This window comes from Opisthocomus hoazin, chromosome 1 (assembly GCF_030867145.1).
Source record: "Opisthocomus hoazin isolate bOpiHoa1 chromosome 1, bOpiHoa1.hap1, whole genome shotgun sequence".
NCBI lineage: Eukaryota > Metazoa > Chordata > Aves > Opisthocomiformes > Opisthocomidae > Opisthocomus > Opisthocomus hoazin.
In genome coordinates, this window is record NC_134414.1 from 153969598 (window position 1) to 153994284 (window position 24687).

Genomic DNA, 24687 nt, shown 5'->3' on the forward strand with positions numbered 1-24687 from the left:
AAGGTGGCAAGGCTACGCTGCTGGAGCAGGTGAGGACAGGGAGGAAAGAGGGAGAGGCCCAGAAGGTCCCACAGACCTTCAGCCTACTGTCTGGGATCATCCTGATCACTTGAGAAGGTCAGTAAGTCTCTGAGAAGACAACGCTACTTTGGGGCATTTGGATTTGTTTAAACTGCAGCCAGAACCAAGAAATCACAAACGTTAATGTATGTTCACATATACAGAAGGTAAGAAAGATTGGGAGAGAACTCCTGCATCCTGACTTGGTTTAGGCTTGCCGTGGAGATGAGCTCTAATTGCATCTTAACCACATCGTACACTGTGCAACAGGCAGTTTTCTGGACAAGTCAAACGGACCTTTGGGCAATCTAACTGGAACACGACGCTCATCAGGCTGGCTGATACTGTTCCTCGTTTCAGCAGTACAATGAGAACTGCTTGGCTAACTTGCTCTCATCACACAAATGGAGAAGGAGGAAAAATAAAGTCGGTGCAAAGGAGAAGGAAGACATATGGCTGGACCTTATCAAATCAGCTCCTGTGTTCTTGCTGAAAGCCTTTCCCATGGCAAAGAAAATATTGGGAAAACCACAGACAGCACACTGAGGAAAAAAAGAAATGCTACAGCAGGATTACTGCTGTGTTGAAATCCAGTCTCAATAGCTATCTAATTCCATGACATACTTGTTTCAGCAGACAAAACTGCAAGAAAAAAGTAACCAAGACTCACGATTAAGGGGTTAAATGGCTCTGAGGACTGGGGGAGCACTGATCCTGAGACGGAGCAGTCCTGCCCATCCCTATATGGTAATCCCTGTCCAGGTTACTGAGGGAAAAGAGTTTTCTTTCTGTGAATGTTGGCTGCTGTTGGAAGCAGCATGGTTCAGTAAAGCCAATGTTTCTATGTGGAGAAACCTATTGACAGACAACTGTTTGTTCAGCTCAGTAAATTCAAGCTGGGACTGAGGAAAGAGGTTGCCAGATCGCACAATACAACAGTTGTATGTTGCTTCTGTATTGCACGCAAACGCCGGGTGGAAGATCAGGCAGAAGAAGAGCAGAAACCTGAGCCTGTCATGCTGCAAACAGTTGTACTGTGAGGTTGTAAAAGTAATATAGAAAGACAAGGTCAAGCTCTGTCTTTGGCAATAAAATCATGTAAGGGGAAGGAGGACCCAACAGGTTCAAATCCCTCATGTGGTTGTAGAAAAAAAAACTCAAATCACAAAGAATATGTAAAGGAGAGGCCAGAGACAGTCTGACAGATGAAGACTTGGCAAACTACAATATTAAAAAGTATTAAAAAATGTCCTTTTTCTTCCCCTGTCCTATTCTCCCACTTCATCCCCCATGCCCACCAAACAAGACACGTTTTTTCAGTATTAGATTCAAGTGTTGTTCTTTCCCAGCTCCACCACAATGGTAGAAAGCACTCTTCCATTTATCTTGCTAAAGAAACCTATCTCTGATCTTCCTGTGGCTTTTCTTCACCTTTATTGCTCACGAAGGGCAATGACTAGGAAAAGGGAAAGAAATTCAACCTCTGCCTGTTCACTTGCACATCCTACAAACACCTCACAACCACTCTGACATCAGAAAACTTGCCAAACGCTTTAATGATAGGAATTTAAGAATTAGGGATGAAGCTATATCTTCCGATAAAGCAGGAGTGATTTAACCACAGCAAAGGCATTCCGAACAAGAGTATTAATTTTTGACCCTACAACGTGAGAATCTCCAGTATCTTCTGTCACGAGCTCAGTTCATTCTCCAGTTTAAGCTTGTGTTTTGGTTTTCTTCAACAGCTGAAAATCATTGTCTGTAGGAGACTACTGCCCAAGAACCTCACTTCTGTGCTCCATCAGAAAGCCCAGAGTGCTCTAAGCAGTCTGAGCGTAGCTGGAGGACATGGCTCCTGGTGTGTTCCCAGGAAGCCCCTCCCGAAGGGACTTCATAAGCTGTAAACTCGTGGCCTCTGACAGGCCCCATGCAGAAAAATCAAACATAACCTCCCCTTCTTGGGGTTAAAGCTCCACATAGCCAAACTCTGATTCTCTTCCTTCCCTTTCCTCAACAGAGATGGATAACAGTAGTCTTACCAGTGTAAAGGCGAGCATTTGCATTAGTGTAAACTGACACAAACTCTGTATGCCACTTCTAACTGATCCAGTATAAAACCAGACTTAAACAGGCCTGTCTGAAGAGAGTGTAGTGTCAACGCTGTCAAAACCACAGTGTACTTTCCTAGTTTAACTAAGAGAGTTCAAAGCGATGCAAGTTTGCTCTGTAGAAGAAAATCTGAATGACCAACACAACTCCAGCCTGAAGAAAGCGTGCAATACACAGGGAAAACAAGGGGCATGCTCCATTAAACGGCGAGTCTCTTAAAAAACCGTTTGACATCCTCAGCGGAGGCTGAGGGTACCCTGAACCCGCTTATGGCATCTGTCTAGCCATGGCATGTGGATGCTGCAGTACAGGAATGGTAAGGATGAAATCTAAATGACTGAGCTTTCCTATGGCTTGGTCAGTCCTGGCTTCTGAGTGGATCAGAACAAGCCCTGACTGCAATTTCTGCTCCTGTAACTGCGCCGGAAGAATGGAGGCGGCTGTAAAGCAAGCCACTTCACAGAAAAACTGCAACCACCTATCCAAACTATTGCCATTCAGCTACTGCTTGAGTGTCATTAGTTAAATTGGCAGGGAAGGCACACTTTCATGCTGAAATTAATTGTTAATGCCATGCTAAGATGACTCTCAAGGTTATAATGAAAACCTCTCCTATAAATATGAACTCTGTGAGCTGGATTCTCATCCGTACTTCAGCCTCTTTATAGCAGCCTGGCTTTCCACAAGGGGCTCAAAATAGATGTGGCATATACTGCAAATGTGAAAGTGGACACGACTGCAAGGGCAAGTGATTAAACAAGGCCAGTGACATTATCGTTGTCATATCCAAATGGGAGCGACAGGCCATGCCTACACCAAGATTCCCAGGTTCTTTCAAGGCTCCAACCCGTCTGTATGGGTGGCTGTCCTACGGAAAAGAGGGTCAGCTGCCCAGAAAGCAGGCACTGAACCCCCACCACTTCCAACTTAGCGTGCTAAAGTGAACCACTGTTCAGGTCTTCTGTAGTTCGCCAGGCTGTAACTAGTAACTGTTCAGCTGCTGAGACTGGAGGTGGGTCTTGTCACAGCTACCCCAAGACAAAGTCTGTGCTTCACAAAAGCCCACCCATCAGTACTGTGCTGTCAAACCCTGCTGGGGCTGTGCCTCGTGACAGTGGTGAAGACAGCCTTGGCTTGGTTTGTCAGCATTCGTCCTCTGCAAAGGGGGATACGGCAATCATTTTCAGTTTAGATCAGAATCCACCACAGTGAAGCACATGATGCAACTTTGGAAGGGGGGATAGTAATGAGTCAAACAGCGATGCACTTCACTGGATGGACAGTAAGCTTGAGGGCTGGTGCATACAGGGAGCCTGGCGTAGGCTCTTGTCCTGGTTTCTTCCCAATATCAAGTGCCACGGCAGGTCTGTGTGGATGTGCCTGCCCACACAAGTGACTTTCTTATAGGAGAAGGTTTCTACTTACACAGCAGTATTGTCCTTCCAGAATAAAGTCACAACCACCAAATGACTATATGAGGGAATGAAGTTCAAGCCTTTACTACTAACACCCATTGTGCTCACTGCCTTACACACGTAGACAATTTATAATAATAACAAAGATCAGAGTGATATGGGTTCAAGAATCTGAGTTATTGTCCCAGTAGGAGATGGGCACAGTTGGGCAGGTTCTGCTTTTGCTTGAAGGATGCGACTGCAACATCAACACAGAAGTGGCTGTACAACAGAAACATTACGGCTAGCTTTAAATACTGCAGCAGACAAACACAGCAGCAGATAGCTCGGTGTGAGTTATATACCCAGCCTCCTGAGTTTATGGCTAGCTCAGGTTGCTGTCATGATGAGATGTCTAGTGAAGAAAAAAAACAGGGAAATACCAGACTGACCAGTAGTGCAGGGTATTGGTTGTTCCAATTTTAAATTGGATAATACGTTTTTTTAACAAATTGTAACCTGTAAATGAGAGGCATTATAGCATAACAAAAGGTGTTACTAGTCACTAGAATTAGGAAGTAAATTTAACCTAGAATTCTGAGGGGGGGGGACTGATCAGATGGTGTCTACTGATACACCATACTGCATGACTTCATTTTCTGTGCAGTAAAGCTCTCTCTTTCCAACACCTCTCAGCAACAACTCTGGAAAACACCTTTCACCTTTGAGTGCCCTTCCTTTCTTTATATTCACCTTGTTTGTTTGGACAGTAAACTCTTCGGAGCAGGGACTGTACACAATAGAGCAGTTGTGCTTAGCTGTTCGTTTTTACCCTCTTTACTTTACAGGCCTAACTGTTCTTTGCCTCCTTTCCCACCCTCATAGAATCACAGAATCATAGAATCGTTAAGGTTGGAAAAGATCTCTAAGATCATCAAGCCCAACTGCCAACCCATCACCACCATGCCTACTAAACCTTGTCTCGAAGTGCCACGTCTACACATTTTTTGAACCCCTCCAGGGATGGTAATTCAACCACCTCCCTGGGCAGCCTGTTCCAATGCTTCACAACTCTCACAGTAAAGAAATTTTTCCTAATATGCAATCTAAACCTCCCTTGATGCAACTTGAAGCAATTTCCTCTCGTCCTATCGCTTGTCACTTGGGAGAAGAGACCAACACCTGCCTCACTCCAACCTCCTTTCAGGCAGTTGCAGAGAGCAATAAGGTCTTCCCTCAGCCTCCTCTTCCCCAGACTGAACAACCCCAGTTCCCTCAGCTGCTCCTCATAAGACTTGTTCTCCAGGCCCTTCACCAGCTTCGTTGCCCTTCTCTGGTCATGCTCCCTCCCTCCCTGCCACCCAGCATATGCCACTGCATCGTAACTTGCCTGTACAGCTGTTTCGTACAGAAAAGAAAATAAACTCATGTGATGTAATTGCATTTACACAAAGGATTTTGCTGGTATATCAGTTAAAAAAAAAAAGATCATCCTACAACCTGACACAGTCGTAAATGTCACATCAACACATGTGGAAAAAATGCGGGCACTGAGGCTCTGGTCCTAGTAGATAAGCTGAGGAGACACTGATGATCAAGGTGTCGTCTTTTGAAGTGCAGTGACTTGCAATGTTTGAGCTCCAAATGTCTGGTGTTACCTATCTAATAGCTTGACCAGCTGAGTTTGTTTTTCTTATTCTCCTTTAAAAGAAGCTTTCTAGCTCATCTCCAAAGTAAAAATGTATGTATCAGTTGATTAGCAGGTTTTTTTAAGCACTATGTTTGTGAAAGATTCACTCAAATAGCTCCTCCTGTCTTTTCCCCTCCCACGCAAGTTTATGAGAAGTGATTGAAGTTTTTCAAACACAGAGGGAGGAGAATTCCTCATCCTGCTCCCCCTCCAACCTCTCTCCCCACACAAACGAACCAAACTACTATACTTAGAGAGCTTTGGGGTGGAAGACCTCCCCATGCTCAGACCTAGCACATAGCCTACGCCCATTGTAAGCGCTGTTTTGTACATTTTAGTAGAATGTGAGTCATCCGTAGCCGATGAGCTCTTAACAGGGGACTGCATTTTCACTTTCGGCAGTCAGACTGTTTTTATTGAGAAGTCACTTATATGTGTCTTGCTACAAATCTGCGGGGTTCACGCTACACCCCCGTACTCTCTAGATGTGTGGCACACCAAACGGCTGAGCCAAGTCAGAAGAAAAAGCTGGAGGTAGATCTCTTTCATGACTTTGGCAAGGTAAGAATCTTGCCTGTCCTCATTCCAGCAGCAGTCAATAGTTTTATGGGTCAAACCAATACAGTGGTAGACAACGTGCCTCTGAACGGTTTAAACATTACCTGGCTTTTCCCCAGACTCCTGAAAGGGAAGAAAAAAATCTGGCAGCTCATAAAGTCAAATACAGCCCAGTTGCTAAGGTAACCCAGCTGATAAGAACAGCACAGTAATAGACAACAACAGGCACAAGACTCACCTGCCTTTAGATTTCCCACCCCACCAAAGGCAGAGCAGAATCAAAAGCAATAGGCAGGGTGGGGCTCTGTGGAGAAACAGCAATGCTCATCCTTCAAAGCTGCTGGTACGAATGGGATAGGTCTGCCCCAGACACGCACCGAGTGAACCTGGAGCCTAACGGGTTTTATTGGGTCCCAGCTGCAACACGACTGGGAGCGCGTGCAGGGAGTCCAGCTGCACGTACCACTGCTCTCCAGCACCTTGCCTTTCGCACCCGTGCACTCGTTTTGTTAATACCTGTCCTGGACAGTGCTTGAGTAAAAGGGTAGTTATATCTGTATCCTAAAGTTTCAAGGCCAGTGGTTGCTGGGGGTTAGTGAACAAACCTTTCAGTCGCAGAGAACTAGTATAGAAAAAGACACTGGGAGCTGGAAATCTCAGGAACCTGCTCAGCAGTGTACTTCCCCTCACAAGAAACATCCAGAATTGTATTAGTGAGTTTTAAGTGACTGAATCAAACGTTGAGGTAAATACCAGCATGTCGTTAGATTAAGTTTCTAAGCCAATCTCTATGTGATAAAAGTTAGGAGGAAACCAACCCTGTTGTAGCCGTATAATCCTGTAACTGCCTCTTGCAGGGATTCCTGTGTCTTCCTTTAAGCAACTGACAGGTTTCTGGTGAGATCTAATATGTCAGTTCCCATTTTCCTGCATGCTAACAAGCTGAGGTGGACATGGATATCTGAAAAAAAAGACATTTTCGACACCTAAATAAAGTTTTGCAGTGAAAACCTGCCCTGGTTGAAGTCAATGGCAGAGGTCCCAAGGAAAGCCATGGGGGCAGAACTTCAGGATGGTTTCTGGTGGCTGTGGTTCCTCCAGGGCTGCAGTGCATGCCTCAGCCATAACGTGCTACAAACGCCTGCCAATGCAATAACGAGTGCCTCTCCTTGTACCTTAGGGAAATACCTTTTATGAGATATCAAAGTCCTAAAATGTTTGATGACAAACCCTCCCAGTCAGAGGTGTACGGGGAGTGGAATTTCCATTCTGCAGAAGAGCTAATTTCAGGCGCCTCTCTTGACTGAAACTGCAACTGTGTTAAAAAAAAATATAGAAAAGAAAAAGTGGGGTTTTTTTCCTCGCAGACTTCAATCTTTGGAGACTGTCTGGGGGGAACCAAGAGCTAAAAGTAAGCCAGATAGACTGCTTGCTTGCTAGAGTCCAAGTTAGGAGCTGACTACCAAGAAACACTGTTGCTGCTTTGAATTCATAGTTCCAGTGGGGAAAAATGTCTATTACACTGCTTTGCTAAACTTCCTTTCTGAGGTATTTTTAATATTTTAAGTGCTGTTTTAGCTAGATGACTACTGACGCCTGAGTTAGTTACCTTAACCCTTGCCTGGTGTATTTACAGGGGATGCAAGTCTACCTTTGGATTATCCCAACACAATGACCTCTAGGTCGGACAAAGTCACGGAAAAGACTCATGCACATTGTGTTGAGAAGATGGCTAAACATGACTTTAATCAATTCTAGCCGTTGATGAATAATATATGGGACCTTTATGCTTCTTGCTATGCTAGAAAAGTGTAGAATGGCCTTAGAGGAAAAGAGAGTAAGACCTTCAACTTGAAATTCTCTGCTGTAAAAGGGAAAGTGCTTTACCAGTGAAATTAATATTTTGAGAAACGATATTACATAAAAAGGTAGGAAAGATTAGTCCACCAGTGCGTAGAGGTTATTATTTTGTCTGACAGGAAGTCCACAGCTCTATTGATCGACCTCCTGAAAACAGAGTATTTGTGGATAGCAGCAAGTGAAAACACTGTTTTCTTTCTCAGCACCAAGTAATTGCATGCTGCATTTAAAAACAGGCTCTATCTACAAGTAAACAGGTTTATGAGGCTGTGAGGTGTCTTAAGTCCAGGAAGAATTCCTTCTACAATCTAAAATATCTGAGCTTGGAATAGAACATGTTTTGGAGCTCAGCCCAATGTTTTAGTCAGCAGCCCACGGGGCTTTCCTGGTAGCTGCTCCTCAACGCTGTCTCACCTGAAAATTCTGTGCATGCAAGGGGTTAAGCCAGAAGAAAGTCAAGGGTCTCTTCTCACCAGTGTAAACAGACAAGTACTTAGCTCTGGCACTGGACTACTGGCAAATCTTTTCACTACCCAACCCATCAGTCTTCCTCATCTATAAAATGGAAATAATGCCAGTGATTTTTAAAAAGCTCTTTTTAACAATACATCTCTATTGATGTATATTTGCAGTTTAACAGCCAAGCATTATAATTTTCATGGTCTCTCTCAAATCGAAGTGGTGAGCCACGGCTGGTCAAAGGCCTCCGTATTAACTATTCCAGCGTTAGTGAAGATAAGGACACTCAGGTGGAAAACAGATTTATGCTGACATAAAAAAGAAATGCTCTTAAAATGAAATCAGCTAATGGCAAGAGCTCTAAATTGAAGGCTGTGAGATGGGGGGAAACAGGTAGAAAGGTGTGTACTTTATTTCTGGGGCCTAAGTATGCTGCCATTGAATTCAGTAGCACGATGAAGTTAACATTAGGTATGAAACATGGGCTGTCTACATTTTTGGTAGTAATCTGGGTTTTGTCACCTTTAAATTGGCTGTGAGCCCTTTACAGGGTCTAGCTGCATTTCAGGAGCCATTACAACGCAACCAGAATAGCACTAGCTTGTGCCTGTAGAGCCAGTGAGGTTTGCTGGTGTTCACAAAAGGATGTGGAGTACTGACAGAAGAAGACTGGCAAATTTATCAGTAGAAATCTAAGGTGCTAGCAACTGCCCCAACCCTTGGCCATAAAGCACTGCCCTCATCTGAACTGAATGCCTGAGTACACCTCAGGTCTTTTTGGCACAAAATACTTTACCAGCTTTTTAAGACGTGCCACCCATGCTGGTGGGTCTAAGCAAAGCCATGAGACTGCAAGTGACAGGAGCTAAGCGTGCAAATTTGGGCTCTGTTGCCCTGCTAAGAACACAGGGATGGAAAGGACGTGGAAGTACTAGTTACGGGGCTGGTGTCATGGAACCCAGAAACAAAGATTCCCAATTATTTGAGAAAACTCCTGGGTTTAAATTAAAAAATTACACTACCACCCATTCCCCATATTTTTTCTTACATCCTTTTCAGTCTAGGTTTCATTCTTAGAGAACGTTTCCTTCTTAAAAAATAACAATCCCCCTAATCTTCCAATAGTACTTTATGGAAAGGAAATCTCCAGTGATACAACCAGTAGGGTATCTCCTCCGCCATAACATTTCTTAACTTGGTGAGAATACCGTGGGTAATAAAAATCAAAAGGAGAGAGACAAATGTCAGCCAGGCAAAAATGCCACAAGATTAATTTCTGTAATCCATCTCTCTATTATGTGAAAGAAACATGGCCCTTGGTGTGATGTTTGACTAGATGGTGAGAATTTTTGAATTTACAGTGATAAGTCTTGAGAAAACAGAAAATCTTCCTCGTTAAAGCTGAGGTAGCACCACATCTGTAACAAATTTAAGGCATGCAAGGACAAAAAAGAACAAGGCGTTTTACAATGTACCTCTGTAGACCTGTGCAATACCCCACAGGAGCTGGGTATCTCATTAGCTTGCTGCTGACATACATGTATGGAATCTTTCTGGGTGTGGTGTGTATCTACATCTCTCAGAAGAAAATCGGTTACTGGGGCATTCAGCATATTTCTGAAGTGGTTGGATTCTCCTTCCCCCTCTCCCTATCTATTTACAGTTCCCTTTCAAGTACAAAAAACATTTTCTGTAACCTCAGCTTCCTGATTCAGCTGTTGTGATGTCAGTTATTTACGACAACAAAAGTGAGACAATGCCTGTGGTTTGCGTGGGACAAAGGCAACCTTGTTTCTGTAAAAAGGGACAATCCTAGTGCGAGAAGCACAGGAAAGCCTGCCAAGTAGGACTCCGAGGGGATATTTCACTAGTCCCACCGTCTCCATAATAGCGGGCTTGACACTGCGTTATCTCAAAGGCCACTGACAGAGGGTTTTTCCTTTCCATAGGACTAGACACTAATGTGAATGCAACTCTTGGAAAATTACCTCTTTGCAGGACAAAGCTTTGGAGATAGGTATCTTGGGAAATAAATGGATTGCCAGTGGGTAGAGAGACAGTGAGTGTCAGGACACAAATGTTTCAATACCAGTTACGCATTCTGTGGTCACAAGCAAGTCACTCTGCACCTTTGCTTACCCACCATGAAACTGGTTTAATCGTATTTAACTCTGTAAACCACAGACGTGGTGAAACCCGAAGAATGCCAGTAAACTCTTGAGGTCACAGAGCAGCAAAAGGAAACTCTTAATACACAGCATGGTTAGTTATGAATGAAGAGTGTCAATTTGGGTGCAGCCTAGAGAATGTCACGTACCTGCTATTCTTCCAATTGGCATTGCGTGGTCCTCAGGAGGGGATACAGACACCATGATGTGGTTCATATAAGCTAACTCTTCTCGGTGGGACAGGTTGATTGGCTTTACCTCCCTGTGCAGCCCATCCTCAGACAACCTCGGTGGTTTGAAATCGGAGTGCCTGGGGTTCAGTATCAAAGGATGCATGATAGGGCTGGGCATCAGCTGGATAACCCTGGTGTTCTCCTGGCGAGGGCTGGAGGGCTTCTGGAGAACCTCAGAAGGAGGCGGGCAGTGGTTGTTTTCTATCGGGGACACTGAGAGAGGATAGGGCTCCTGGTGGTTGTTCTCTTGCTGATGCCTTGTCCCCGACACCCTGTCGGCTGGGGAGAGGCGACGGATAGTGTTGTCCATAGGGGACTTCAGTGGCCGCTGATAGGGTTCTGGTGATGGACGGTGGTTGTTGGTGATGGGCGATCTAGAACGATGCAACAGTTCAATGGTTGGGGGGTTGTGGTGGACTGTTTCTGTGGATGGTCTTGAAGGTCTCTGGACAAAGCTATCTGTGGAGAAAAAAAAAAAACAACAAAAAATATAGATCGTCTATATTATGATCAAGGTGTAGGACCTAACTGTCAAACTGCTAGCTCGGCTTACTGGGTACTGCTGTCAGCTTGGAAACATTTTTATCTGTGTGACCTACAGATGCCCAGAAAAACGCATTATAAATGCAGATAGTTATTACTACACAGAATGAAATCAGTACTGTGAAAACAATCTCCCTCCACCACCATGTGACAGTAGTTCCTGAGGAAATGTGTTAAGAGAAATCCCATTTTGAGAAGCTGACTGGAACACATGTGAAGAAAGTAAGATCTGATTCAGCTGTACTAACTGTATTTCTGTGCAAATGCTTTGAAACTTATCTCCTGCCATTCATGTCTCTACATGTGGTTCCTGTTATTGTACCATGATGAGCACTGTAAAGCAGACGGAAGAGATGAAATGGGAAAACGTCTCCAGGAAAATATTGGGTAGTAAGTTTGAGACAGTAGACGCTTGGGTCAAGGTAGAGAATACTTTAGTCTGAAATACGGACTGTGTTATCTAAAAAAAACCACTGGTAGGAAGCTCTTTGTGAAACGCTAGCTAAATTTTATCTCTGCCTTGTTTTTAAGAGCATGTAACATCTTCAGAAGGATATTTTCATCGTGTTTTATTTCGTCTGTGCTGTCTACTGATGGGTTGTCCCCTATAAGCACTTACATTTCTTCAGCAGGACTTCTAGCATTGCTTTTGCAGGAGCATACTTCCCCAGCCGTGATCCTTAACAGTAGGGGAGAGATCAATCACGGCTCTAGGTCAACGTCTTTACATACTAACGATGCTCTCACAAAATGAAATGCTTGACATAAACAGTGCAAACTTTCAGCGTAGCTAAGGCCATCAATTTTGACTTGGGAAACAACTGACAAAGAGGAAAATACCACCAGAGCACAGTGACTAACAGGTTTTTATCTGAAAAACAAAGATCAAATTTCAGTGTTTGATGAAAGCCTTGGCTGATAAGAGAAGGAAACTGCTGGGTACACGTCAACAACTGAAACAAGTAGCTGCCTATTTGTGGCTGCCTGTTCACTCCATTCGCTCTGATCCTCTTTAACAGTTCTCTTGCTCTCTTGTCAAGGCAGCGATATGCTTTGAATACCCTGTCAAGGTGAAGACTCGGGGGCTCCCATTGCCCTGGAACCCAGGCAGGCATCAGGAGCAGGATCAGCACTTACCCAGGGAAAGGCCTGAATAGGAAAAGCTCTAGTCCTGAGAAAACATAGCGCCAGGCAGTGACATAACACCAACCTTTTTGCCTACTCAATGGGCTGTTCATCCACACAACGATGCTAATGTCTACATGAAAACCTGAAATTTTAAGCAGAAACTACATGGCTCCAGAGCACTTATTTCATGCGCTTGTGGTCCCAGACAAGAAAAATGCATCCGTAGGGCTATTTAAGGTATTCACAATGAAACAGTTAGAGAATATGAAACTGCAGAGCTATATATTGTTCTTCTTTAAACCCAAACAGTTTTAAATAAAATGTGGCCAGCTAATGTGGGTTAGCCCAAATGATGTCAAGATCAAAGAAGAATTAATTTACAACTGTACCTACCTCTGCGGCTGTCTTTTCTGAAAGTCTCATTTCTTTGCCACAACAGAAAGAAAACCAACCCCCCAATTTTACTTAGAGCCCTATCTTCTACAGACCATCCACCCCCATCACTGTACATTCAAATGCACTGTGGTCATCTTGGCCTGTAAATACAGACCAGAATATTGTATTTTTTGTCCTACTTATTTAAAGTGCCCTGGCTGTGGGGAGCAGCTATCTTGAAAGCAGAAAGGAATGCCTTGCTGTGCTTTCCACCACGCTCTCTGCAAACATTAGTTGGCTCTGACAAGCTTCAAACAGAAGCAGACCTATCTGTCTGCTCCCAAACCATGGTAATCCTGAAACAGGACGTGGAGGATAGAAGGTAGGGACCAAGGAACGCTTCAAAAAGCAGCAAGAGGCAAAACCACAAATGGATACACACTAGTGTTCACTTTCCCGTAAGATCTTTCTCTTTAAATACTTAACTAAAGAACCCCCTCACAGCCAAAGTTGCTGTTTACCATAAAACAATTCAAACTCAGGTCCAAGCAGTTCCACTGCCACAGATGATCTCGAACAGAATAAAAACCTCATCACATTCGTTTCTTGGCACATCTGATGACTGTAAGTTGAGCACATATGGTATATCATTTCCTGCAGGAATAGATTCACTCCTCAGTCTGGCTCTTCATTCTGCGTGACCAACGCTCTTCTCTTGAAGGGCAAGCTGTGAAAGGGAATTCAGCTCCCAGCAAAACTGCTGACCTATCTGATCCATACAGGGATGGGTGGGGCTGCACTCACTCTGGGAGTGAGCAGTTGCTGGCAAGACAATCCCAAAGATTGGCACTCTGCTTATCCATAAAAGAAGCGCAGGGAATGACAGTGTAAGCTTCCTGTACGGCATCCCACGAAATGACTCAGTGCTGAGTCAGAAGGACCACTAGAGATGTAGGTAATTCATGCTCCATTGCTCATCCCTCTACAGGGACAGAGACTGATGCCCACAGGGCAGATTCCAAGCCAGTGTCAATGCATCCTGGAGATATTCTGAAACACTGCGAACTGATTTCAAACAGTCAAACCTACTTTGCTTAAGCTAGTAAAAAGTCACTAGATGTAAATGTTGGTCTCAACTGATTCTGGATTAACTAACTTAAAATGAAAGCATTTACAAGTAGGACCGGAAGTATATAATCTCTGAGGAAATGGGCAAGAGAGCCCGCAGAAGAACATGGAAAAAGATCACTGGTGTAAGAAGGGATTCTAAAAAAGATCCATCCCCCATGAAGTTTAACCACTCGAAATGGTGCCAAAGCAACACTTCACCCCTCTGTTCCAGTTTGTGAGTTAGGCAGGGTTAAGTTCTGCTTCTCACATTCATTCTCCTTTCTCACTAAGCTGCATTCTGCTGAGGGAAAACTGTAAACCTAATTGTGCTAGTTTCTCCCAAGTGACTCTGCGAAACAGGAAGAAGAAAGAAGGAATGTCAAAATACATAAATAAATACATTCACCTGCCTATAAATTCTTGGCATAAACATTTTCTGACTGCTCAGTCTTGTGGCAGGCAAGTTGTAGTTTCTTTTGCTTGTTTTGAAGTCCCTCTCACAGCAAAACAAGAAATAATTTTTGTCATTATAAAGAAAAGTTTTAAGTAATAGCACAGAGTTCTCTAAGTAAACACAGTGGTACTATCAGCAGCCAGAGTACTGTGAGGAAGAAACCAGAACTGTTTCTAAATCATCCTGTTCTCTCACAGAAGTTGGACTAGAGTGAAAGCTGCCGCATAACTTTAAGGTAGGGGTGCCTGACAGGTCAGCTAGTATTTCTGTTTGAAATTTAGAAAGGGAACACTTTTGGGTGAATGCCAAGCTTCAGAAAAAAAACTGGTATCTTTATAATGGTCTCTAGAAACTGTCTATCTTAATACACTAGGTGTTGCCCAGCTCTGCCAATTAAACCTCATCCTGACCTGTAGCACCCCCTTCTAATCTGAAATATTTCCATCGCTGTGCGGAACCACTTTGGAGTGTCCTGATCCGATCTGCTGCTGTCCTGCTCTTGGTTTAGTCTCAGAGTTTTACTGGTGCCATTTGATTCTGGCACGGTCAGGCTGGCTATGGGCAACCTGCACAGGTCTGACAGTACCCCTGAATCTTGTCTTGCAATCCCGCACTGAATCTCAAAATAGTTTGTGCATCTTTTCTCCAGTTAGCAGAGCCTAGGCCGATATCCTAACTCACTTCTGTTTTCTTCTCCAGTTTACTTAAAACAGGAACAACACTACTTTTTCCTAGATTTTTCGTTTTTTAGATTGAAAAAGTGAATTCTGCCTGATGCTTTCACAGAAAGGATCTTCTAAAAGGCTCAGGCTTTATCTTTTTCTGATATTGCAGAAAACCAAGAAGTACTTTAGCGTGTATATTTTTAAAGAAACCAAAGCCTCAATTTTCCACTGAAGGAAGCACACTTACATTTTGAGCTGTACTAATAATCTGTAGAAGAAGCCCACACCTGCAATTCCACAAACATATCTATTCTTTCTTCACCACCTCTGACAGGCAGGGGAATGTGTGGACACTACTAGATGGCTAACTAATCACCTAAGCAAGTAATTGTGACAGTAAAAATGAGAGAAAACCTGCAGAAAAAACCTCCTCTCAACGTGAATTGCTCAATCAGCTCAAAAGCTGAGCAACAAGACGGGCTCAGTGCTAGGAACTCTGGCATGATGCGATGACAGATTGTCAGTTGAAGTGACTTTGAGTTAGATGTTCCTCTCCGAGGCTGACTTCTCCCTTGCTCTGCAAACAATTGCATCTAGTTGCATCTCCAGGATACGAAAAGTCCATGAAGCATCTCTGTCTACCTAATTGGGAGTGAGGAAAAATGCATCAATGGGGTCAATAAAACTTTCCGGTATTTTTTTAATCTTCATCTGGCGTAGTGTTTAAGCAGGGTTTGGAAACAGGACAACATAACAGAAGGTAAATGGAGAATGGACAGTGGACTCCCTAGGCCAGTTGATTGTTCCAAAGCTATGGAGACAAAGGGAGGAGAGTAGCTTTAAAATGACATAATTCCTCACAGCCTTACCCTACTCACCTCTATAATGGCAGCTCCCATAAGAATGAGACAGAGTTACCTTCATCGTGATTCTGGTGTAATATGACCTCTGGCTGAGCATGGATAGAGTTCCCAGGGTGGAAGAAAGGTGTGAAGAGCATACGAGCTTTCCTTTGCTTCAGGATATGCTGAAGGAGTTCATACAAAACATCACCTGAAAGACAAACAGCAGGAAAAAGGAAATGAAAACCTACACACTGCTGAGAAGACTAATTTAGCCATCTGATGCATGAATTCATGGCTCCTGGGTGCCATTTGCAGACCCAAAAATGCCTGCAGTAAAATCCTGCTTTTCACTGTTTTCCAAGGTTCCTCCCTGAAAGGAAAAAAGTCAAAGAAAAGCTGCACATCACACCTCTTTGTGTGACTGTGGAAAAATGGGAGAATGACAAGACATGGGTTTTATTACCCCAGTACAGAATTTTTTTCAGGCTACATAACTGCCCATCCAAGAGCTCCAAACCTTTACAAGCAGGAGTTAGTTCAGTGTCCTGCCTTCTCTCATTACAGTCTCAGTTTTTTAGACAGACACCTTAGGACACAGATAAATGTGGAGTCCATGATTTACGCAGTGAGTTGCTGGGAGCAAAGATGGTGCTCTTCTTACTGAACAATTTCGGCTTTACCAGGGGGAGGAGATAGATGTTGTAAAGCCTTTCCACACAACACCGGTGTTTCAAGGCCAGAGGCTGTGTGCTACTAAGATACTCCATTCTAGGAAATCCACAGGAGGAAGGACTCTCATTTTGAGATGTTACTTTGGGATTGACTCAAAGACTTGAAAAGAATTGAGAGATTTAACTATCCTGAACATGCTTGCTGTGGTGACAACACCTGGAGACACTCAAGTGCTATAGGTGCTTAGGCACTTCTGTACGTCACTCTTGGTGTCATTGGTTGGGCTCCTGAAAAGCCCAGATGGGATCCCAAAGCCAGTTATTTCTGGCTACTAGAATCTGTATGGACTGCAATGCAATAGGCAATATTAGACCATGGATAAGATGCAGACTAAGGAAGAAAATGGTGGACTTTGTGCTCTGTATGGGCAAATATAGTCTGTCAGGGGCTACTGTAGAGCTCTTCCACAGAAATCTCTGCAGTGAATTGCATTGCACCAAGCTGACATGTTCTTGCACAAATTGATCCAGCTACTTGTTTCTTTTCTGGGGTCTAGACAGGCTGTTCCTCGCTTCCCCCCTATTCCCCAGCAGCAGAATTGTTGTATCCTACCTCAGTGGAATGTATCACTGCAATAGCTAGTAGACCAATGGACTAACTGCTTATTTTGTGCCTTTTTATGTATTAAATCCTGTACTGATGCCCTTCCTCCAACAACATCTGCGTGAAACCCCTAGATACTTCTACATCTTGCCTGATGGAATGGGTTGCACATTTCAAAGTGAAAATGTACAACACAGGGTAGGAAGTCTCTTGATTTTTAATTCTGCTTGCTCTCTAATGTTTGTCACTGCTCATACTACAGAGGAAAAGGCTGCAGGAATAACATATTATCTGAACTTAGTCAAGTTTCACTTAGGAAACCTCGAATTTTCTGGGAGATCTTTCTCAAGTGTGTGGGGTTTTTTAAGTAGCTGTTTCTATGAGATTGTAAGCTGTGCACCATTTGTCCCTTGTCCCTATAAACTGCCAGTGCTCTATTTGTGGGCAAGTTTAGTGTCTTAGCGTGAAACAGTTAAAGCCATCCTGCTTTCCATAGTTCAGCTTCCTTTATTTTTAGCATCTTGGCTGCTTTTACTGTCTCAACAGTGACTTTAGGGCATTTTTAAAAGGTGATTGCAATACCTGAAAATCTAATTAAAAACAAAGCCTCGAGAACCTAGCTACCTTTTCCATGTTTAGTACATGAAAGGCTAACAAGTGATTTTACCACATAATTTGCATCTTTGAATGAAAAAGTGGCATAATCATAACTAGTGCTGTACCACTCCAAGCAATAAGGTAGCAAATTTGTACCTCCTTTGATTTGGCCTGACAGGCTACTGAAAACATCCATAAAGCTGGCTGTCTTTTTTTTAGCTAACAAAACAATTCTGCTTCTGCACCACCCAGATGCAGTAACGCTGGTTAAGAAGGTGAAAAGGGTTTTTTACTCCCTCTCTCCTCTGCTGCCTCCCTTCCCTGGCCAGCCCTGAACAGGAGAATAGCTGTGGGGCTGGGAGCTCACTTTATTGCTAGGACCGCTGGGGGGAGTGGATGTGGTTCTGCTGGTTTAACCGTGAGGGAAAAGGATACAGCTTTTATGTAGCTACACTCCTAAAAAACTTCATGCCTCTACGGCAAACGTTATTTCATAGTTCTTAAATTTCACATACAGTGAAGTTCTGGGAAATGTTGAGGTAATGTCCCTTTACCTACAGTCATCCAAATTTTTAGGTACTGGCTCAGACATTCTCTAAAAGGTTTATTACCAGTGGGAAATACCTGGAGAGGAGGAGGAGAGAAAAAAATTGAGGAAGGAGTCCTTTAGTTTGGCTATTTCATCCCAAATTTAGGTAAATAAGAGCTTAACCTTCTGCATAAAGTGAGAATTTGCAAGCCAGAGGCTCTTCTCTGGGAACACTCTATAGCTAGCCTACAAACATTTTAATGCTACTCATTTCAAGTGTCCTCACAGCACACAAGGGGAAGAGCAGGGGCATAACCTGCAGGCACCAAGGCATCGAGATCATGAGGGGAGTTGCAGACAAGATACAGAAAGGTGTCCCTTGCCCACATCCCCACTTTCAATCAGAGAATCACAGAATCACAGAATGTTGGGGGTTGGAAGGGACCTCTGTGGGTCACCCAGTCCAACCCCCTGCCGAAGCAGGGTCACCTACAGTAGGCTGCACAGGACCTTGTCCAGGCGGGTCTTGAATATCTCCAGAGAAGGAGACTCCACAGCCTTCCTGGGAGGATACAAATACTCCTTTTGCTTTAATCAGGGCCAATTTATTAATGAAATTATTTGAAGTGGTGTACCAAAATTTAAAAAAAAAAAAAAAGTTTCTAGGCATCGGTTTTCACTACCGTATCACACTGGGATTAGACATTAATGTTTGGTATCTTCTTCCGTGCATAATTAGTCCTGGATTTGAAGCATATGCTTAAAAAACTTCATATCCACTAAACACAAGCCACAGATTGTGTGGCAGATTCTGAAGGAGGAGGGCTGTAGCAGTGCATTCAAGGGAGTCACCACGCAGCTTGGTGCAGAGTTGGTGCCGCAGCTTGTTTATCAGCCGGATGCAAGCAGCACCAGCTGTACTTCTGCACCCAGCGAGCCTTGCACTGGAAGCCTCCCCACAGCAACTCGGTAACCGCTTGGTCCAAACCCTTTGATCACCGATGGTGACTGAATTGCGAGCCTTTATATTTCACAGGACTACCTTGTATGGTCACAGAAGACAAGCTCAGAACTCTTATTTAGAACCAGTAACTCACGTTTAGCTAAACATCCCTGACAAAGGAGGGCAGAGGCTCACTCTGACTGTAAAACTGGAGCAGACAGACTGCAGGGGATATAAATACAGGCAGGCAACATACACATATCTAAATCTTCTTTGTGAATAAATGAAGACATAATTTGAGCAATAGGCAGACTGATTCACACACCTGTCTGCGCTGTGCCTTGGGCTGGACTCCAGCACGTGAGAGAATATGGTAAAGGAAAGCAAAGCCCACAGGGGCTGTTAAATAGAGGAAAGGTCCCCCAGGGAGGAGTTCTGCAGTCACTTTTAGCGGCACGTCAGCCAAGCCAACTGTGAGGCAGAATACTAATATGAGCTTTTTAAGAGGCTGGAGCACTTGATTAACTTGCTGCTGTGGGTCTGTGAAAAGGTAAGTCTTTACAGGGAAGAGCTGGAAGTCACAAAGTGCTGCCAGAGAAGCTTGCTTTCTGGGAGTTCTGCAGGGACTTTTAACTAGAAACAGGTTGGATATCTGGGTTTGGATTTGCATTCAAATTTGCCTACAACTCAGGTGTATCAGAATCTCATTCCCTCTTTGGCCTTTTTGTCCTTGCCTCACACGAGTGTCTCTGTCCTCCCTCTCCTCCACCCCAGCAAATGTGATTGTTTCCTCCTCTGACATCTCCAGATTTCATTGCAGCTTCCTCTCTCTTTTCAATCACAGCTTCTGTAAGTAATCCTCACCTGAATGAGGAGACCTGTATCGAAAGTCCTCTTTGGTCAGGAGCAGCAGAGCCTTGCCGTTCATCTCAAAAGTGTTGCTCTCAATCGTCCTCAAGGAAAACTCCTTCTCCGCCCACCTGAGCCACTGTGCCACATCGTCCCTGCTCCAGTAAACGGGCTGCAAACCTATGGCAGGAAGAGACCACGACTGTGTTACCAAATTGAGACAAGGCACGGGAATATAGGCAAACATCAGTGAATCCTCCTTTCTCCCCACACCATAACGTGCAAAGTCCCAGGGGAAGGTGTAGCAAAGCAACGTCACGTTGACGCAGAATTATTCTAAGCACTGGACTGTCAGACACTTCATTAGTTTAGGCACTTTGATTTATCTGTGATGTGCTGAGAAACAAGAACTGTCTCAGCATCCTGAAAAAAGCTTCTAGGACACTATTTCATTCCAGGTTTCCACTGTGAAATTGGATTTTCCTTCAGCTGCTCTTCTGAGGTGCAGAGCAGGCAGGAGGCAAAGTCCTAGGCCCCATCCATCCTTGGTGTGCATCCTTTCACAGAAGACAGGCAGGCTCTCTCTTCATGCCCCTTGTAAAGTCATTGATCAAGACCAATGAAAGGTAATCAAATGCAAGACAGCTATGGCCATACTTCCCTCTAGGTGGCTGGGGCCTGTAAAGAAGGGCTGCTTCACGCAGTCTCTGCAACAGTGGGTGTGTAAGTGGTTATCAGAGCAGGTATGGTTGAGAAAGGTGCGTTCGGACCGGCCCACCCCTCCTGCAGATGCCATTACACTAGCAGATGTTATTCCCACACTGGAGAGGAAAGTAAGTGCTGACACTGTGGCAGTTTAGCACTGCTTTAGCTTGTGTTTCCTGTATAGGAATAAAATATTACCAATGTAACTCTGTCCATGTAAGGGTGGTATGCCATTTTATAGTAAAACCACAGAATCACAGAATGGTAGGGGTTGGAAGGGACCTCTGTGGGTCATCTAGTATGTTTGGTTTGGGCACGGATTCTCCAGGGCTCCAAGGAGAATCTGGCACTCCCTTTCTCCCAGCCAGCTCGTACACCATATACAGCTTAGATTACTGTGTTTACTCACAGGGGCCCAACCAAGTCACCATGGAAGTTAAAGAACTTTTGCCTGCTACCTGTATTGGGCCCAGGCAGAGAGGCTTGGGAGGAGTGACAATTCAGTGCCTGTTTTACAGACAAATTTAAAATACCTTCCTTCCCCTGGAGAGAAGGCAGCACGGTGAAGAGCTGTTTATACCCAGGTAGAGAGATTATCTCCAATCCACTGGGAGATAAAAGCTTTCTTTCCTTTTCCCCCTTGTGAGATGACTCATTGTTTGACTTGCTACAATGTGCTGTGTAGAACTGAAAGCTTCACACTGCGCACAGGAACATAAAATTTGCCATATCTGATCAGATCTCTGGTACACAGCCTCTGGCAGGAGCTAATACCTTATGCTTCAGAGGAAGACAAACCTCCCTTCCTCATAGTGCACCTGGCTGATTGCATGCTGCACATGGGAAGAAATTTCCTTCCTGGCACACCATTCTCCGAGATCTGATTACCCTCCTCCTACCAAAAAGAAAGAGTTTCTACAAAAAGAAACCTGGGAGAGTTGTACTGCTCTGTTTTGGTTTGGCTTTTACTTCTTTAACAGACAGGCAACACTTTTTTCTGTTTCAGCAAGAGGTCACACGCAGCGAATTGCATTCTGCTGCTACGCCAGATTCCCAGACAGCAGCTTTGGAAAGTCCCAGAGCCACAGCTGCATACAGAACTGAATCTCAGTCGGAAAAGGAATTGAGATCAAGCCTGAGAAAGGGTCAGAGCTGACCTAAGGAAGGGACGTCTGCATGGCAGCAGCCAGAATTTCCAGCGGCGTTCATCTGCCCCTGTAGCACTGTATTACGTACCACACAGAAACAAGAAGCAGCATTTATTTATTTACAAAGGACTTCAATTCTCTTCCCCCTATTGAATTAGGGTCTGATTACTGAGGTCAGAGTTTTCTGTAAGACCTTTCTTTTTGAAGAGATTGGGGTGAAGTGTAGGTCTGCTCAGAGATGTGCAAACCATCATCTAAAATGCCAGCGTGAGGTTAGCTTTTGCTGAATATGGGGTTATTCTTGCAGAAAACACGCTCCCGACCTCAGGCTGCCGCTGGGCAGCATGCACGCTGACTGCAGCTAAAGGAGAAAGTAGTCAGACGTGAGGTAGCCAGACCACAACTTACAAAAAGGTTTAAAAGACCGTCTGAGGAGCGCTGGAAATGCTCATGCGTGGCCTCTTTTGCATCCCGCCTTGCCATGCCATGCACGTAATAAGGAGCACTGCCCTTACTGGGAGGGTGTGCCATGCCCAAAGGGGCACTGTCACGTCTGACTGGACTTCTGATGTGCGCTTCAGAAGATGAGGCACGAAACAAAACAAAACATCACTGGGAAAGTCAGGCTGGCACGGGCAGAGCTATATGATAACATCACATGATGTGCATGCTCCCCTACAGATAACAACACAACAAATAAATCACTCCCTATGAAAGCATAGATAATCATTTCCCGTGTCCTGGTGACAGTGTATTTTTGCATTCCGTTCACTTAATACAAAAGTACCATGTCTAAAGAGGAGTTTAAATTAATTGGTGCTAGACCCCAAGCAGCCACATAAGCTGCACAGACTGGGACAAGCCACACGTGCTGTTCTGGCAGCTCTGACACAGACCCAACACTTCACACTGCAGATCAGTGTTGCTGGGCTTCAGCAACAGCTCCAAAGAAAAGCCCCAAAGTAGCATGACCTAGGACCACTTGGCTTCTAGTTACTGAAAATCAGCAAGCAGACTTTCTAATTCAGTTTGGCTACCGCTAAAATGAGTGGGTGGACGCACCGCATCTCTGCACCCATGGGGTGATACCGTAATTCAACAATTATTTGTGTTGGGAAGCCATAAAGTGCCATGAAACAAGTTACACGCTTTTCCCCAGACGGACTGCCCCTTCTCTCATTTCCCTCCCTCCCTGCCCTGCCGCTTTCCTTTTTCCTTTCTCTCCAGAAAGCCCCTCTTGGTTGCCTGCCTCCACTGCACGCCCGTTTGCCTTGTGAGGCTGAGCCGGCTCAGCCGCGCGAGGCGTTTCTGGGGGTGCAGACCAGTGTTGCTGAAAGTGCTTCAGAAACTGCCGTTCAGAAAATAATTCTTTCACGTGCAGTACAGCATTTACTAAACTTGTATCCCACCTTCTTTGCCCTTTCTTAAAAAGAAACAGTTGGTTTTGTGAAAACAAGGGCATGAGAGGGTTGGCTTTGCAGCTGAAGAGATTTTACAGCACAGCATACATAGCTATCAGTAGGTCCTGAAAATGCTTTCCTGTACTCTCCATGAAAGAAAAACTAATCCCGCTTATACAATTTTTCTTTTTTGGAAGCTGTTTCTTATTTTCCCCTCTCCATCTTCTCTTTTATTGTCATGCCCACAGTGGAGGAAAATGGGCTCTTTTTATCTCTCCAGTTTTATTCTCTGTGAAAGCTAACAGCATTGTCTTCAACTAACAAAGATATTTACCAAGCAGAATAAAGTGAGCAAAATGAGTGCTGTGTTACAAAACGAGGACGGAGTTTTGCCTGCTGAACCGACCGTTGAAATCGGTGGGAAGGCTTTGCTGCTTTCAGCAGGTGCGGATCAGGCACAGGGGATGCTGCCTTTCCCCCACTCTGCCCTCTCAGTGGCCAGCGTCGTCACGGACTTCAGAGGGTGAATTTTGACCGGGGAGTCAGACCCAGCTCTGGTCCCATCTCTGCCACTGCTCCACCAGCTGAAATCTGGCAAGCATTCCCAACCTCGGTCTCCCTCTCTGCGTAGCGTAAAAACAAATAACAAGAACTTCTGAATAGCTGAAAGCAGGTTAGACCAAGGCATGTAAACCATCAGAGGACTGCTCTGTGAGATCCAGTGTATTCTCTAGTCTATCTCCCGTCAGCTTCCAAACACCACCTCCAGCAGAGTAAAATACACTAATTTATAGACCTGTTTATAATCTGACAGCTTCATGTGCATTAAACAGGGAGCAAAATACATGCTCACCTTTCTAATGCTGCAGGCTGGCACGCCGCTGTCTTAATAGATTATCTACTTCTGTTGCTTATTCCTCATCTGAAGCCCTGTTTCTAACATGTGTGTTACACTAGCTACCTTATAAATGGTGAGAGCGATCAATTCTCCTGCTCCAGGGCACGGGCTGATAACCATCTGGACTGCAGACAAAATCCACTCCTGCTCCTTTCTATTCTCACGCAGGAAAACGAAGTAGAACAAAGAGCGGCCGATGGGGTAATTTACACCTCCTTCTTCAAATAAAATTGTTCACGTGTGTTCAGGCATTTACACACATGTGCGCACGCACACGCAGCAGAATGTGCTGGTCTGCAGAAGAGGAGTCGATGGTCTCTGAAGAGTTCACTCTTTTTTTGACAGTGAGCCCCTGAAGAAATTTAAGCATGATCAGGTGCTGAGGCTGGAAAACTAGAGTGCTCTGCTCACCCAGTATAACCTGCACGTAAAACTACACAGCCAGCAATATTTGCATCCGACCACAAACTTCTGGTGGGGTTACAACTTTGGTTTTTGAAGAGATGTAGCCAACCTTGAATCTTGCACAGCACTCACGTTCAGCATCTCCTTCTTTGCTTTGGAAGAGAGGGTATGAGTTTTATAGTATGAGTTGCTGCGCATAGTGTATGTAACAGATACATCTAAAATGTGAGGTATGACGTACCATAGGCTGTTCTCACCTTGACTCATTTTGGAATAATCTGAAGACA

At 44.4% G+C, this 24687-nt stretch overlaps 1 protein-coding gene across 2 annotated transcripts in view; it reads right to left on the reverse strand.

The window, feature by feature from the left end:
• The window catches only part of ETV6 (ETS variant transcription factor 6), a 142119-nt gene that overhangs the window by 13772 nt on the left and 103660 nt on the right, over nucleotides 1–24687 (reverse strand). For both annotated transcript variants that reach the window (XM_075442204.1, XM_075442195.1), the window contains exons 3-5: nucleotides 19860–20024; nucleotides 15725–15859; nucleotides 10448–10990 (exon numbers count right to left, since the gene is read on the reverse strand). In XM_075442204.1, the coding sequence (XP_075298319.1) occupies nucleotides 10448–10990; nucleotides 15725–15859; nucleotides 19860–20024 (843 nt within the window). The remainder of the gene's footprint in view (nucleotides 1–10447; nucleotides 10991–15724; nucleotides 15860–19859; nucleotides 20025–24687) is intronic.